Below are 16,635 nucleotides of genomic sequence, written 5' to 3'. Positions count from 1 at the left end.
AATAAAGAGAAAAGTTCCAAACACCAATATAATTTTTCACCAAGAAAAATTAAAGTAAGAGAAGTCAGAAATTAATTCCTTCAGGAGCAAGTCGGCGTCAAACCACGGTAATTTGGACATCTACCCTACCCTATACAGCGAAACATGAAAAAACTTAGAACGAATTTGAAAAACCGCCTTAAGGCGACCGACAGGAGTGCCATCTGATGTGACTAGGCAGATATCCTTACGGCTGGAGCGCGTTACGAGCGCTGCGCGTATCAGCGGTTGCTGCGAGAGTGTCATCGTTGTATTTTAATACGTGTCCGTTGGTGTATGTCCGTCCGGTGTTTCTGCTACACAGGTCGCATTCCGTGAATCTATGGAGTGTTTTCGTTGTCAGATATCACTGAATTCCTGTCTGCAGTAGCATAAGGCGCCTAGCGCGCCTTCCCGTCACGATGAACATGTGTCGGGTTCGATTGTTATTCCACTTTGTGGCACTTAGCCTACTCCCCTTCGCCCGTCCTGACGAGCACACTCACATCGTGAGTACCAAGGATTTTCCATACTTTACAAATGTCAAAGTGGCAAGCCCACCTCGCACGCACACTTGTCCACGTCAGTGACACTCACCTTCCACTTTCTATCCCTGCAAATTCTTTCTGCAATACATTTCCACGAAGAATTAATGTCTTACTGTATGATAAATTCATGTATGGAATGGATTTCATTCCTGGGATAAATCGCCGCTAAATTGCTCGATAGTATCTAAGACGAGCCACTAATAATATAATTTCTTTTACTAGTACGAAGATAACGATGAAGTTGTACTCTGGATGAGTACAGTCGGACCATATCACAATCGTCAAGAAACTTATTCGTATTACTCCTTACCGTTTTGTAAAGGCGCGAAAGATGTCATCAATCATTACCACGAAACCTTTTCCGAGGCGCTGCAAGGCATCGAACTCAAATTCAGCGGCCTGGAAATTGAATTTAAAGGTGATTCATTCTGAGTCGCGTGAATGGGGCTCTTCTGCTAGTAGAAACCACCGTAGCTGGTTACGAAAGATTTTGGGAATTATGCTCTGTCATGGCGAGGGTAATTAACTATTGTTGACTCTGTGCTTACAGCTGACGTGGCCAAAATGGAGTATTGCCAGATAATACTAACCGAAGAGATTGAAAAGGCCTTTGTATATGCTGTCAAGAACCAATATTGGTATAAGATGTATATGGACGATCTACCAATATGGGGTAAAAGTGTTTTCATAATTTTCTTTAGCAGTTTGTTACCATGTATTAAAGGATTTCTGTTTCGTAATATCAGGAGTTGTGGGAGAGCCGGAGGAAAATAACGGAGCTGTGTCTTACTATATCTGGACGCATAAGAAATTCGATATAGGATTCAATGGGAAGCAGATAGTCGATGTAAATTTGACCAGCGAGAATAAAGTGAAGCTGAGGCGGGCCGTACCTATCTCTTTCAGTTACGAAGTTAATTGGAAGAAGAGTAATGTTAAGTACGAAGACAGATTCGACAAATATTTGGATCCCAACTTCTTCCAGCACAGAGTAAGTGCCCCGTCGCCTGAGAAATTTCCGCTGCGCATTCTGCGATGGACATTGATCTCATAAGGAAACTTTCTCTCTCTCCTTGCAGATTCATTGGTTCAGCATTTTCAATAGCTTCATGATGGTAATCTTCCTTGTTGGGCTTGTTTCTATGATCTTGATGCGTACCTTGAGAAAAGATTATGCCAGGTACAGCAGAGACGAAGACATGGACGATATGGAACGGGATTTGGGAGACGAATACGGATGGAAGCAAGTTCACGGGGATGTTTTTAGACCAGCTAGTCATACGATGCTTTTCTCAGCTTTTATAGGTGCAGGCTACCAGGTAAATTTAGCCGTAAAACGTTAATGGAGCTAATATCTATGTTCTGCTAAATATCTGTGAAATAAAAATGGGGTTGCAGTAATCCGTTTCATTTTAGGTCACAGTAGTTGTACTTAGCGTTATCATTTTCGCCATTCTTGGTGAGCTTTACACGGAGAGAGGATCGATGCTATCTACAGCGATTTTTGTATATGCCGCGACATCGCCTATAAACGGCTACGCTGGGGGAGGCTTATATGCTCGCATGGGAGGGCGTATCTGGATCAAACAGATGATCCTCAGTGCCTTTATGTTACCTCTTATCGTCTGTGGCACTGCGTTCTTCATCAACTTCATCGCAATATACTATCACGCTAGCCGCGCCATACCCTTCGGCTCTATGGCAAGTGTTAGAATCTCGTTTCTTTGAATATTCATACAACTTCCGTTCACGTGCTAACTGTTATTCACAGGTAGCAGTAACGTGTATTTGCATATTCGTTATATTGCCACTGACACTGGTCGGAACCATCCTCGGCCGGAATTTAGCTGGAACACCGGATGCGCCGTGTAGAATCAACGCGGTGCCTCGACCCATCCCGGAGAAGAAGTGGTTCATGGAACCACTGGTTATCATAATGCTCGGTGGCATTTTACCTTTCGGATCAATATTCATCGAAATGTACGTATAATCGTTGAAACTGGAGTTGGGAAAAATTTATTTCGAGTAACGAATAAAAAATTATTACTTCATTTTATTCGTAAGTCTTATTCGAGATTATTCGAATGGAAATTTATTCGATTAAAAAATTATTCACTCTCGAGTAACTTCAGTTTATTCGATATTTCTATTCGATGATTATTCAAATAAAGTATTCGAATAATGCCCAACTCTGGTTGAAGCTATGAAGCACCGCAGCAGCGAATTAAAACTGTCCTATTTGTTCCAGGTACTTCATATTTACCTCATTTTGGGCATATAAAATCTATTACGTGTACGGCTTTATGTTATTAGTATTCGTTATTCTAATGATAGTAACCGTTTGCGTTACTATTGTGTGTACATACTTCTTGCTAAACGCCGAAGACTATCGATGGTAAGGGATTGTGTAAAGGTCTAAACACACATATCAGTTCCGTATCAGTACCGTTCCGTCGTGGCTGTGGTAAGAAGAAGAGACCCTCTACGCCCCTCGACACGAAACTGATATGTGTGCGCAGACCTTCACCATTCATTGATTCTAAACAGCATCTAATAACGTTCCCTTCTTTCTCTAATTTCTGTGCCTCTTCCACTTTCACAGGCAGTGGACAAGTTTCTTAGCTGCAGCTTCGACCGCTGGATACGTCTACATGTATTCATTCTATTATTTCTTCTTTAAAACTAAGTGAGTTCCCATTTTAATGGCCACAAGTTCGCGAGCTCGCGGAAACGTAATTACACTGTGGTTTCTTTTCAGGATGTATGGTCTCTTCCAAACAGCATTTTACTTCGGTTACATGGCATTGTTCAGCCTCGCATTGGGCATAATGTGCGGAACGGTCGGCTACGTCGGCACCAACGCATTTGTACGGAAGATCTATTCCACAGTGAAGATAGACTAAAGCACAAGTTTAATGTGATGTCTACCCTATGGATAAATGTGAGAGCGCGCAGAGCGATGCCCGCTGCTCTCCACGAAGCGGGACTCCGCCTCGTTCGGTAGTTTTAATTACTTACATTGACCATAACGCGTAAACGCCGCTCATAGGCGGGAGATTTCTAAAGCAGAGATGATAATTGATCCTTTCATCGTGTGTCGATAAAATATAAATTTATTTATTGCGACATAGCGGAATTCGGGAGGTGGGTCCTACCAAACGAACTGTTCGCCGAACTATCCAAACAGTCGCTATACTACTCGTCCTATGAGTCACAGTTCCATATAACACAAAATGCAGGTTCCAATGATTACGTAACTGTATAATTACTACTTTACTTAAAAACTAACTGCGTGATATTGCTCAATTTCGCTGGACATTGCTGGGGAAAGTCGCCGATCCCCTTTAAGCTAGTAAAATTGTTCGTAACGGTGAAATAGGGAGAGCTCTACGGATCGATGGTGTATTAGAAGCGTGTAATGCTTTTTGTGTGCCGTATGCGTGAAAATTTTCTTCCGCGAGATGTATCGGTGAAAAGGAATGTCCAAGTTCTACAACGTAATATCATTCGAAAGTACAAGAGTTAATTGCAATTCGGATGGCGTCTAAATCAAGCTCGCGTGTTTTAACAGACTTATATAAATCGCGCGCGAATTTTATGTTACAATATCCAGGCACAACTTATTCGGGCAGCGAAGAATATTTCAATTAATGCGATTAGAACAGTGCCTCAGTTACGTGACTCTGGACTGGGATTTCAGCCGCGAAGACCGACGTTCGATCATTGACGATTCAAATATAAATAAAGATTAATTTATAGATAAGCTAGGTGTTAGATCGAAATAAGAATTGCGAACATATGGAGTTTTTTTACCATTGGCTTCGTACTATACGCCACGAACATTCTGTTTGTGTAAATTTCCTTCGTTAGGGGTTGCGAGTGCATTGGTAACATATAAAGTACGAGTAAACCTATAACCGCGGGGCAAAATGGTTCTTTCAGTTGCGATCCTCTTCTTGTGAATACAAATATCTAAGTATGCGTAAAATTGTCACTAAGCGATAAAGGATGAGGCGAAGGGGATTGGGAACTGGAGATCGTGGTGAATGTGTTTGCAATAAAGATATTGTCGAATGACGAATATCAGGGAAGACATTCGAGTGGATATATGGTTTGTTGTTAGGCATAGTGGTTCTAAGAAATATAAAATTTCTACATACAACAAAGCCCGACGTGTTTCATTAGCACAGCTGCCCTAATTAATACTGACGCACAAACATCAATCGATCCAATATCCAAGGATCATTTTACCGAATCAAATAGTGCTTAAGGAAATTCAATTAGATTTGCAATCTACAACTCAGAGCTGTTCCTGGGTTGCCGCCCTTATTAATTTAATATTCATTAATTCAAATTTTGAAATGCAATGTTTATTGGCCCTCGATATCTGGGATTCTGTTAAAATGGAATATGTTGTAGTCCTCGTGAAATTAGGGGGGGTTTAAGTTATCATTTTGCCGATTTCGAATTTGTTTAAAAAATACAGGGCCTTGAATTTTTGCCTATTTTCGTGAAAATGGGTTGTATGTGCTTATGAATTTTTATCTCTAAAATCAGCGTTGGATAATTTAAAAAAAAATTAAATGAGAAAATAAATGACATCATTAATAACCATCATAAAAGGTTTGATTCTTATTCTTATTAGTCAAAATTTTACATATAATAATCTAAGTTTGACCGCCCAACTGCGGAGGCACCTTCTGCACCCCCCACAGGAACGGCCCTGCTACAACTATATATAAGCATCCAAAATATACTATATGACATATAGGACCCCAAACCCTTACACTAATCTTCAACTTCTATTGTATTAGTACTCGCGCTACTAACACATACAAATAAAATTTTACAAGCCTGATACACTATCAACTCCACAGCCTGATACGTGGAATAAAGTAAATTTGTATTTCAGAAAATCACTACGTTGCTCAATATATCTTCCGGTCGAAACTTTAATACATTTTACCACATTTTATATGTTACCAAATGCATTCTTTCAATATACGTGTAAGTGTAAATAACACGATAGAAATGAAATTTAAATTTCTAACGGGTGCAAAGTAATAAACGCCAGGCATACATTTTCGCGCAACGAGATCTCGATTCTCGTGGAACATTCCAGTCGCGGAGTTGACGTCGGCGGTGCCAGTGTGGCACCGAAAGCTGCTCCGTTGGTACAATCCGTGATATTCACGTGTCACAGTGCACGTCGACACAGTCCAACGTAGTCGGAGCGTGCTGGACGGATCGGACACCTGTTCATCGCGCTGGAGGCTTTACATATTGAAGTGGACGTGCATTGACAGAAACAGTCTCTCGATTGTCAACCACTTTATTTGAACTTCTGTCGAGGTACCCAGGACGAAGAGGAAATGGCACCGAAACAGAGAATGCGCATAGCCAACGAGAAAGCCACGAAAAACATCACGCTTCGTGGGAATGTACCAAAGTCGTCGGTAAGACGTTCGTTACGATCTCCTAGAATCCACTTTAATAACAATCAGTCGAATGGAATTATCACAGCGCCTAGATCGATCGTCGATTTATCATTTTGAGGTTATAAACAGTAATATAAAATTTAACCGTGCACGATGACATTGACGGCAATATTGTCATGTCAGATCTCTCGGTCACGTTTATCGCAAATATCCGTAGCTTGTTAATTCGAGAACTCGAGAATCTAATGGAAACACTTATGGCTTAATTGTTTTAAGTATATTGCTCCGATCGTGTAACGTTTCTGTCACGTGGAATGTAAACATATGCAACGACGTTACTTGAATTAATGCTTCGCAGAAACCACAAGAGGAAAGCTCTCCGGTTGGTCCCTGCCTGCTAGCGCTCTTCCTTTTCGTTGTTTGCGGTTCCGGTAAGTTTTTACATAGTTCGGTAAGAACATCTGTTGACTCCTGTAAGCGTAGAGCAGAATGACATTCTCTTCTTTGGTTTTCAGCTGTATTGCAAATAATACAAAGTATTAGAACGGCTTAAGGAAACCACGATCATGAAGTTCAAAGAATGTTGCTGTTACTGTTAATAGGGAAAACTGTCTACAACTTATTGGTATACAGAGACTAACAGACTGTTTCATCGCATATTGTAAAAATGTAGGCGTCCTAATGCCGCGGGCGCAAAACTGGATTCGGTGTCTCTTCTTTTACAGCAGCCGAGAAAAAATTTATTTGCATAGAAATTTAGCGTTCGGGAACGTTTCACTTGATCGCGTTAAGCGTCAAGTGTATCGATGAAGGAAGATTGCATTTAACCGCGCGCCGTTCGGACTTCTGACTAAAGTAACACACGCTGAATACAATCCTCGGTCGCTTTCTGTTTTGTCACTACGCGCAATGATTCTTATGTACCATAAGGAGCATGAATATCTTCCATCGATACGTACATAGTAAATAATTGTATATACATATGATGAATTTATTGTATCGATCCATTAATCAAAGCATTCCGCTCTAAGCAGTTGGTAGCTTTTGGTTGTCTACGTATCTTGGAGGGCGTAAGGATACGATAGGTCCTTAAACGTGTAAAGATATATATTATATATATGTAATACCAATGTAATTTATCCTAATGAAACTATTTGCTACTGACAATTCTTTGTCTCTTTTAATAAATTATATTATGAATAAATATTAATCACACCATTCTCATTGATCTTCCATTGAAAGTGTAAAGACAATTTATGTGCATATCATACAGAAACATATAAATATACGTATATATAGTCGAACCTCGATAACTCGAATCTTAAGAAAGGGAAAAAATCTTCGAATTATAGATGTTTCGGCTTATCGAGTTTTCGAATTGGAAAGGTCCAACAAACGAAAATTCGACTTATAGAAGCTTTGTGCGACTGTTAATTTTTCGACTTGTGAAGCTGTAAAGCAATACAAATTCAAGTTTTAAAGGTCAATTATTTAATGTATACCTATAATCAAATATACCTATTTACAACTTATATACCTACACATATGCTGGAAATATTACTCTTTATTACACATTACAAAATTTTGTGATTTTGCTTTGTGCTAGTCTTTTAGTGTATTGTAAATCAATACGATTTTTAATCGTGAATAACGCAGAGAAAAAATTGTCCTCGATAGTTTGAGTTCTTTGTACGAAATTTCGTAATACATATATGTAGAAGTAAACTTTAACTTATAGAGGTCGGAGTTCTTCTAAATTCGAGTTGTAGAAGTGAAATACATAATTTAAAATGCAAAATATAGTTCGAGTTAAGGCTGCTATCTCATTTTTGTTATGGTGCGAATCGATCGAAACGTCCCTTGTAAACGGACGGACCCTAATCACAGACGAAGTATAGAATAGACCTATCATCGACGAAGTATACATAGGATAGACCTATCACCTTATGGGACTTCGTGTCACCACCTAACTGTGTTACCGACCAATAACTTGAGGACTGAATTCAGCGGCCTCTGTGCATGAACAGGGTCCAACTCCGGAACTACTCTGAAATGTGTTGAAATGCTGAAAGGTGTGTGCGTGCTTGTATACGTGTGAAATTTAATTATTGAATATTAACCAGAACTATTAAGAAAGGAACAAAGATATTTAAAGAGTGATCAAAGGTTGGGCTTTATTATAACACGTCCGTGCCTTTACAACGTCGGTGATGAATTGTGAGGCGAAGAAACAGGCTTCTTCGTACGTTCGTTCCTTTTTTTTAAATTAATACATTGTTTTCGAGCGATAAGGAAGGAGGCGAAGACAAATTTCAAATGTAATAAACTTCATCCTTAACTCTTTAAAGTTGGAACTTCGCGCTCCAAGAGCTTGCGTTAAACGCTGCTAGAGCGAGAATCGCAACACCGGTTAGACTCGCTCTCGCCTACGGAAAGAAAAAAGCGAGATTCGAAAATAAATACTGCAGTATTTAAAAATTTTCATCTGCTTTTATAAAAAAAAATCATAATAAAGAAAAATCTGGAGCAGTAGAGCAGTCAAAATTTTCTGTGAAATTGCTGTACATGGCTTCACGCTCCAATTCCGAATTCCGCTCCAACGCTCTGCTTTTTCTTTCTTTGGGGGTGCAAGGGCCCCTCGGCCCCCCTTCTGGCTACGCCACTGGTCCCGAGTCTAATCATTTAATGAATCCTAGGGGGCTAAGGAATTTTCCCTAGTTTTAGTTGAATTGAAGTTGGTTGAACTGCGATTGTCATTTAAATTGAACGGAAAACTTGTTATGAATGTAGATGGTGATGTTTTGTACGACAAGGACTGAAGTGTCGCTAATTTCTCCTCTCTAAATAGTGTACGAGCTACTTGCCGAATATTTTAGAATTCACAAGCACTTTTCTAGAAAAGATTTTCGTAAAATGACTAGCATATTTAACTTGTTTGGTGACATATCAGAACGTGACAAAGGTAAGAGTACAAGCACCTGAAGGTTGTATCTCACCTATTAAAAAGGTCTTCATATAAATTCGTTACCTTAAGTGAATTCTCTTATTAAATACTGCTTAGGAATGTTCAGGTGAACTATTTGTTTACAGGTCAAGCTCTGAAGTCATTGTCAAGATCAAAGACTTCTCTTGGAGTAAGTGGAGCTTCCACAAAGGCCCTCGTTCAGCAGAAACCGAAAGGATTGTCGATTAGGTCCACCTCGGATGTAAACGTATCCACTAACTCGCGTTTAAACAGCTTTAGCCAAAATGCGGGTAACAAGCAACAGGAATGTTTAAAGCCAAAGCTGACGCAATTGGACAACTGCGGCCATCCATTATCACCTAGGAAAGAACTGGCAGCGAAGGTATAAACAGTTAATGCTTCTCTGTAAACAAGCCTGTGACGTATTTAATTTCCTCGTAGAAAGCAAACGAACATTCTAAGACAAAAGATTCCTCTCTGAAGAAACAAATGTTTGATAAGAATGATCTGCAGTTACAAAAGCCATCCGACGAATGTATTTTTAAGAAGCCATTCCCGCCGACTAAAATAATGAAGAGATCGTACCCGGAACCAGAAAATCTGGCACCATATTGTGATATGCAGCTTGAATTTGGTACGGATTTTATGAATCATGTATTTCGCGGAGTATGTCGAGAATTCAAAGGGAGTGTACAGTTTGAACGACGTTCTTGCAGATGATATTTACACAAAGACTTTAGAAAACGAGTTTAAAGAATTGCTTATCAAGAAACAGAACGAGGTAGAGGTTTTCGAGGATAACGGATTTTTCTCAGGTATCAGTTTCTGAGTTAGAATGAGCTTGAAATGTAAATTAGTATCTTGAAATTCAAATTTTGTACTTAGATCCGGAACCAATCCAATTCGAGATGCCAGAGCTTTTTGCGTCGCCTTTATTAGTCGAGAAAGGATGGGAAAGGTGCTGCACTCCTGATTTACCAGAGATATCGGACGACGATGATCTACTCCTCTAATCTTTGATATCATAATGATTATTTAATTTAAAATTACCTTTAAGTCTCTAGTATAATTAAGGAGTATCACAAATTAAAAGTATAATTTTATATCAATGGCTGTGTGTCCATTGCAACGGAATTTATTTTAACATAATTTGAAGAGAAAATGATCTCTAACGCGTTTTGTACTTTGTATATAAATAAATTATTCGTGTGTAAACACAGTTAGTAGAAATCTGTTATATTCTTGAAAATTTAGAAAAAATAGTGGCAATGTAATTAAACATCTTTCACTTGTTAGATGTACAAAAATGTCAACAGTTAAGTGTACGACTGTAATAGCTGGTATTTTAGAGGACCATGTTTTCAACCACGTATGCTTTGTTGCTGAAAGTTTGTCCACAATATTACCCAACTTCCATTTTAAAAGTATTTGTAAGAGTTTCGCGGAGTGGAAGGTGAGATAAAATCCTCCGCTTCGCATTTGGTATTTGACACAAAGCTTGACTTTTAGCCGTGGTTGAAAGAAATATGTGCGCTTCATGGGTGGTCGCACACTAAATCTCCTTTAATATGGAGAGAAATTGGGATAACTCGCAACAAAGTTACTTACATTGGAAGTGGCTATCAGTTTTGGGAGTTATTGCTTAAATATTACAACATCGCTTTGCACTTGACTAAAGAGGATCTTGAAGCATTGCAAGCGGATTTGATATTTGTAAATAAGTATTAATGTTACTTTAACAATCAATTGTTCCAATTATGTTTGCGAAGTTTCTTTTACGTAGGCTCAGAATGTGAAGAAAGAGAAGAAGCAGTTATCGGATGTACAAATGAAACGTAGACGACTATTGATAATCGGAGGAGGAAGATCGATGTGCTCGGACTTGGTTCCTCAATTACAAATGACAAAGGAACTTTGGCTGTCTCATGGAATTGTTATTAATGTATACGACGAGCCAGGATGTTACTTCAAGTTAAGAAGGATTTTCAAAGATGCGGCAGCAATTGGCGCAGGTTTAAAAACTGTAAACATTTTGGACAATGTACCTACTGGTTTGAAAGACTGCGACGTGTTGATTTACCTTGATAGTTTACCAAGGTAAACAGAAGAATTAGGTACTTCTATAAGATCTTGTAATAGCGTTTACATTCATTATGAGTTTCTGGATTTATTATTATTACAAGACTGTTTGATGTAGGGGTATATATTTTCCAGAGAAGACTACGAAGGAACGGACAGCTGGATGCAACGGAATTATAAACCCATAGAGCAATTATCTGCGCAAATAAATCAGTACGCGCCTTCGTCGATGAAAGTGATCTTCTGTTCGATGGGTGTTACATGTTTCTACGCTAATATAATGCAAGCACTTGTTACAAAAATACCAAAAACAAACATCGTAGCTGTGAGTTCCCATTACGGAACTCCAATTACGTATCCATTTGTGAGTTCGTTAGGTTTCACTCTGCGAAACTTTGGTTGTCCACCCGTATGGGGATACTTGGGTTGGTTTATACGTTAAAGCGATGGAACCGGACGCCTCTAATTCTGTATCTATCGATCAATTAATTGTAATTGTAGGAATCAATCAGTACGTAGACGTTCATCACATGATTCAGAAGTGCAGCATTTATCGGCCGAACAAGAGGGCTCTAGAGGCTAATGAAAATGTAACACTACCGCTAGGAACTGAGCGTTCAGAGTTGAGATGGTTCTTCTACATGGCACATGACAAGAATTCTACTAAAGATCTTGTTACGCACAAGGTATTACACGACATTACACGAAGGAATACAAATTTCTGTACTTTATTTCTTCCTAGGCGTTGACTCAGTACCAGGTTGGCAGATCGGAAGATTTCCCAAAATGCAGAGCCATATGCGATCTCTTGAAACTGTGGTACAGAAAGGGGGAAAACATTGGCGATGAAATTATATCATTAGGGATCTCTTCCGATGGTAAATGTAGGAATAGTAAGAACGTAGAAAGATATAATAGAGACGTTAAGAGCCGTTCTTTTTCGTAGGTACTTTTGGTATCCCAAAGGGATTAATGTTCTCCCAACCAGTCTACCTAAAAGTGTTAGAAGACGAATCGCGAATATGGGTGCCTTATACAAATTTCCCAATGCCATATTTGCCACTGCCTCTATTTCAAAATTTTATAGTCACTGCTCTCATCTTGAACGAGAAAATAGCAGAGCTAAGGGCCGAAACGAGTAGTTTGGTGAATAGTCAATAAAGTTACTTGTAATGTGATATTGAATGAATAGATTCGGACTTTTATTATATTATTTAAATACATAAATAGCACAAAATCATTCAACTGTAACATATATGTTGGTGTTATCTATTATAATATACATGTATAATGATTAAAATTGCACAGTTTTCGTAATCGCTGATTCACTGTTGCTTCCTCGTTAGCCGACATTCGCGTAGATGAAGCGAAGAATGTTTATTTTAAGTAGTTCATCGTGAAAGTATAAATGACCGAAGGAGCATTATAATTAGTCTTCAAATGTACGAATGTTTCCACTTCTTTTGTTGAATGGATCAGAAGAAGAATGATAACAGAGGTACTTAAGATAGATTTATTACCTAGTAAATACAATTGAATAAATTAGCTATGAAATGTTAGCATTGTTTGCTCGAAAGAAGGTCGTTACGCTTTTACCGTATCATTTAAAAAAAAAAAAACATAAATCACTTTATGGGAATAATACTTTCCGCCATACATAATAATGTACTCGAATTTAATGTTACAATTTCTTTGTATACAGAAAATGATATAACAGACTGTTACCTGCTTAAATCTATTGTTAACAACTGGTAATCCATACCATTTTACGCTCGACCAATAGTTCTTTATACAGGCTTTTTTTATGTCACAATGGTAGACAAATGGACAAGCAACGAGTCTTCTTATTACAATGCTATTGCTTCATCGTTACTATTCGAATAGTGCTTATGGATCGATCATGCGTTCTTTTTCGAAAATTATAGTGTATAAAAAATGAAAGTGTGTTTCTCAGCGTTTCTGAGAGTAAACGGTACATCAAAGATTTCGGAACCAAAAGCGACGAACCAATGGTTGTGCAAGTTACAAATGCTAGAAACTTGATAGAAAAAAATCAAAGGAAATTTCTTAAGACATAATTTCTTCGTGTAGCTTTTCTTTTTTTTCTTTTTTTTTTGAATTGATAATAAAAACAGTTATACATTGTAAATTTCACAATCACTTTCTGAAACTGACGATGTTCAATTTGTATAAGTAAAAATAGATGTTTGGATTGCACGCCGTTACAATAGGTATAGTACAAACTGTATTATAACACAAAAAATCTCAGACAATTTGAAAATTATGCTACAAAATTGTGGGATGGGTTGTATGAAAAATGTTTTAGGCAGTTTTTGCTCGAATGGCAGCACGTTTCCCTGTGACGGCCTGAAAACGAATAAATTCATAATTATCGTCGTAAGTCCCAGAGGAGATTTGACGTTCAGATACCTATGCAGATAGAAATCGAAGGGACTTACCTGGAAGCCAGATTTTATACTAGCTACTGAACATCTTGAACCACAGGTTTCGCACTGTAAGAAAAATAGTCGAGTATCTTTTTGAAGAATGGTATCCGGTGAGCGACAAGTGTGACAGGTAACATATTCCTTAATGTATCTCCTAAGAACATTTTCTATTTGTTTCTGTTGGAAACGACCCTTAATAATAAGTTGACTATTCCCATCTACAGAACCACTTGTTCCTAACTCGGCGAGTAAAAAGTCAAGTAAATGTTTTGGTTGCCTATGAAGTGTTTTACATATCTGCAATTAAGAATTAGGTCACACGTGAGAAATAACGTATCTGTATTTTTAAAACGTACGAAGGCACGAGTGCCGAACGTGGCACTTACTTCCGTAAAGTTAGCGAAAGATGTCTTCTTGGTGCCTATACGTACGACTTGAGGAGGGCGCATAACAAATTTCTGTTTCTTTCCAGCAACCATGTCGGGATTCTTTTCCCTCATAATGTTGAACACCCGTATCAATAATTCATCGTACGTATAATCTCTGTCAGATCCGACCCACAAACTTGTTTCCTCTATTAAGAAATAGGATACTCGTTTAGTGAAAGATTCAGTTGTGATATCGATGGAGAACTTCGTAAGCGATTTTACATCCAGTTTCATTAACCGAGCTGTACTTTCTCGCAGGTGTCTATTAGTTTGATATTAACGTTAATCTTCGTTCTATTCACCTTAGCTGTTAATGAAACTAGGTATAGATACTTGAGAAGTATGAAACATTTATTATTTAAATAGTAGTAGGTTTATCCTGTTCTTTGCAATGCATCAACGCATATTTCAACACGTATCGAATTTACCCTTCGGTGGGCGCGCTCTTCAGACTTGCATGAGTGGGCGCGTGGCGGCTTTTACACCGCAATCGGAGTTCTCGTTGTTTTACCTCGAAGTTTAGACAATTTTAGGTCTCACAGAAGAAAATCGAAATTACATTAGTTGCTTAATAATATTCAATATTTTATTCAATGAACCCAGAATATTAACCCTCCGAATACTGTGCCGGAGTCATTCGTGCCTCGGGGCTCGAACGGTATACACACACGCAGCGACGCAAAGGTCGCCCAATGTCGGGTCCCGTGCGTTGCTGTTTTAGTACCATATCGGTGAGGAGTTCGAGGCTCGAGCGACTACACTGTATTGGTAAAACATCGGTGAGAAGCTAGCGGCTCGAGCGACTGTGAATTAGTAGTAGTGAAATGTAGGTATGAGTCAGAAGTGACTCCGGCACTGAAAGCCAAGGTTCAGTAGTGCGACGGTTAATGGCGATGAAGATAAAAGAGAAAATTAGTCCACATCCATCTGCTGCTCGTTTTTACAGTAAATATACGAAATATAAAGATTGTAGCCAACTGCCGCGGGCGCGTCCACCGAATGGTTAAAATGTTATTCTTCTCTTGATAGTGATTCAATTCAGTCAGTAACTTATACTATCTTTTTTCTGTTAGCAAGATACGCGAAAGTGCAGATACGATGTACTGTGCCCGGATGGAAAGAAGTCAGTCGAGAAACTTTAGGGTCCGAATAGTATATCCCTATTGGCCGGCGCGACAACGTCGACGAATACGAAGTAAGCAAACGGGACACGGGCGGCTGAAGCCAATCCGGGCGAAGAACCCCTCTTGCCCCTGTGATATTTCAACCGACTTCTTTCCATCCAGGCACAGTATGTACCAGTGACTGTTGTGTGGTATATATAGAATACAGGAAATATCCCTTACCATACTCTGCACTTCGCTCAGATTCAGTGCAGCATGTTAACAAATAATGAGTAACATAAACAACTCGTTACCCAAGCCAATTGTACTCTCTTTAATATGTAATATTTACCATTTTCTTTATCCTCGGTCTCCTTACGCTCCTCTTCCGCCACCAGTTCATCGAGATCCTTCTTTTTCTTTTTCTTCTTCTTAGTTTTCGAGAAGTCCATATCTAGATCGAAGGTATCGTCCACGGCAACCTCCTCCGTTTGTTGTTCAACAACATCCTTTCAAAATCAAAACACACAATTATGAAGCTTACTCCCCAATTCCAACGTTCGACGATTCCCTCGGACGATCTACCTCCTTTTTCGTATCTGGCAATGCCGCGTCGAGTTCGTCTAAGTTAAACGCTTTTTTCTTCTTCTTTTTCTTCCTCCCAAAGCTTTCCAAGTCCAGCGTGTCGTCGTCTTCGGCTGGAGTAAAGGCATCTGGCTCCTGGTTCTCTTTGTCGCCAGACATCTCGGTCCCGTCATCCATACTAACGCCTTCATTAAACGCGGCGTCAAGGTCGAAGGTGGTTTTCTTCTTCTTCTTCTTCTTCTTCAAGGTGGGGTCGAACACCTAAATATAACGTGCAACGATTAACATCGACCCTACGCTCGATCGCCGTACATTTAAACAACTGTTCGTAAAGCTGATGCGCGTTCGCACAGAGATTCGTATTTATTACTTCGAGTGCAGCGTTAAGTCTACTCCGAATTCCTTTCTCCCATGGAATTTACGCCGAGCATCGAGCCGTAACGCAGAAGGCATTCGGTCCAGAATTAAAAGAAACTCGGCGTAAGAGCGTAACATGTGTCAGATCTATCGCAATAAAGACAGAACCACGTCCCATGGATTACTATCCACATGGCTTTGAGGTTGGGATCCACAAAGTCCCATTACTTTTATTTCGTTATAATGTTGTCGCGAGCGTTCGGTTTACGCGGCCGAATACCCGGTTCTCTCCTGTATGGGTTACTGGGTGATGTCAGAAAATCGAAAAGTATGTCAAGACGACCACGCTCCCATGCTTTTCCGATAGCGATACGATGCCACTCCGAAAGACGTTGCAATATTCGTACGTACCGAGTCCTCCTCAGTCATTCTGGATATCGCTTCGAATACTTCGCTGTCTCTGACAAACTTATCTAATTTGCTGGGATTTTAAACGCGAACGAACATCTTAATTGCACGGGCCTCGGTCCTCTCGTTCACACCACCTATTACAGTGCATTCACGTCTTGTTAACGATGTTGCATCAGAAACTCGACTTTTAAGTCCAAAGCGCGATTCACACTGCTCAGCGGCTTCGTAAAGCCAGCCCCTCGGGTCCTGTCGAGCT

At 39.4% G+C, this 16,635-nt stretch overlaps 5 protein-coding genes across 6 annotated transcripts; 4 read left to right on the top strand and 1 right to left on the bottom strand.

Moving 5' to 3' along the window:
- The first annotated feature begins 241 nt into the window (after positions 1-241).
- On the top strand, positions 242-4,732 carry Tm9sf3 (transmembrane 9 superfamily protein member 3). The gene is made up of 10 exons (XM_076830154.1): positions 242-527; positions 789-984; positions 1,117-1,239; positions 1,313-1,557; positions 1,646-1,885; positions 1,983-2,271; positions 2,342-2,546; positions 2,815-2,961; positions 3,169-3,252; positions 3,325-4,732. Exons 1-10 carry the CDS (start codon positions 441-443, stop codon positions 3,467-3,469), a joined length of 1,761 nt encoding a protein of 586 aa, XP_076686269.1. The 5' UTR covers positions 242-440; the 3' UTR covers positions 3,470-4,732.
- Positions 4,733-5,701: 969 nt separating this feature from the next.
- LOC143378447 (stress-associated endoplasmic reticulum protein 2-like) lies at positions 5,702-7,214 on the top strand. The gene is made up of 3 exons (XM_076830155.1): positions 5,702-6,022; positions 6,363-6,435; positions 6,520-7,214. The coding sequence occupies exons 1-3, from the start codon at positions 5,939-5,941 to the stop codon at positions 6,555-6,557; spliced, it is 195 nt and encodes a 64-aa protein (XP_076686270.1). The 5' UTR covers positions 5,702-5,938; the 3' UTR covers positions 6,558-7,214.
- A 1,504-nt stretch (positions 7,215-8,718) lies between these two features.
- Positions 8,719-10,188, top strand: LOC143378906 (uncharacterized). Its single transcript, XM_076831018.1, has 5 exons — positions 8,719-8,966; positions 9,095-9,351; positions 9,411-9,603; positions 9,686-9,784; positions 9,855-10,188. Exons 1-5 carry the CDS (start codon positions 8,918-8,920, stop codon positions 9,980-9,982), a joined length of 726 nt encoding a protein of 241 aa, XP_076687133.1. The 5' UTR covers positions 8,719-8,917; the 3' UTR covers positions 9,983-10,188.
- Positions 10,189-10,251: 63 nt separating this feature from the next.
- Positions 10,252-12,673, top strand: LOC143378896 (malate dehydrogenase, cytoplasmic). Of its 2 annotated transcripts, none has more exons than XM_076831004.1 (6): positions 10,252-10,422; positions 10,753-11,066; positions 11,184-11,473; positions 11,550-11,734; positions 11,791-11,926; positions 11,995-12,673. In XM_076831004.1, exons 1-6 carry the CDS (start codon positions 10,276-10,278, stop codon positions 12,207-12,209), a joined length of 1,287 nt encoding a protein of 428 aa, XP_076687119.1. In that variant the 5' UTR covers positions 10,252-10,275; the 3' UTR covers positions 12,210-12,673. The 2 variants fall into 2 exon arrangements, with proteins under 2 accessions (XP_076687119.1, XP_076687117.1); XM_076831002.1 differs by lacking the exon at positions 10,252-10,422 and adding an exon at positions 10,454-10,682.
- A 467-nt stretch (positions 12,674-13,140) lies between these two features.
- On the bottom strand, positions 13,141-16,609 carry Eif2beta (eukaryotic translation initiation factor 2 subunit beta). Its single transcript, XM_076831013.1, has 6 exons — positions 16,380-16,609; positions 15,612-15,872; positions 15,379-15,535; positions 13,882-14,069; positions 13,508-13,792; positions 13,141-13,415 (listed from the first exon to the last, which is right to left on the bottom strand). Exons 1-6 carry the CDS (start codon positions 16,395-16,397, stop codon positions 13,371-13,373), a joined length of 954 nt encoding a protein of 317 aa, XP_076687128.1. The 5' UTR covers positions 16,398-16,609; the 3' UTR covers positions 13,141-13,370.
- Between the last annotated feature and the right edge of the window lie 26 nt (positions 16,610-16,635).

This window comes from Andrena cerasifolii, chromosome 2 (assembly GCF_050908995.1).
Source record: "Andrena cerasifolii isolate SP2316 chromosome 2, iyAndCera1_principal, whole genome shotgun sequence".
Classification (NCBI taxonomy): domain Eukaryota; kingdom Metazoa; phylum Arthropoda; class Insecta; order Hymenoptera; family Andrenidae; genus Andrena; species Andrena cerasifolii.
This window is presented reverse-complemented; position numbering and strand designations above follow the sequence as displayed.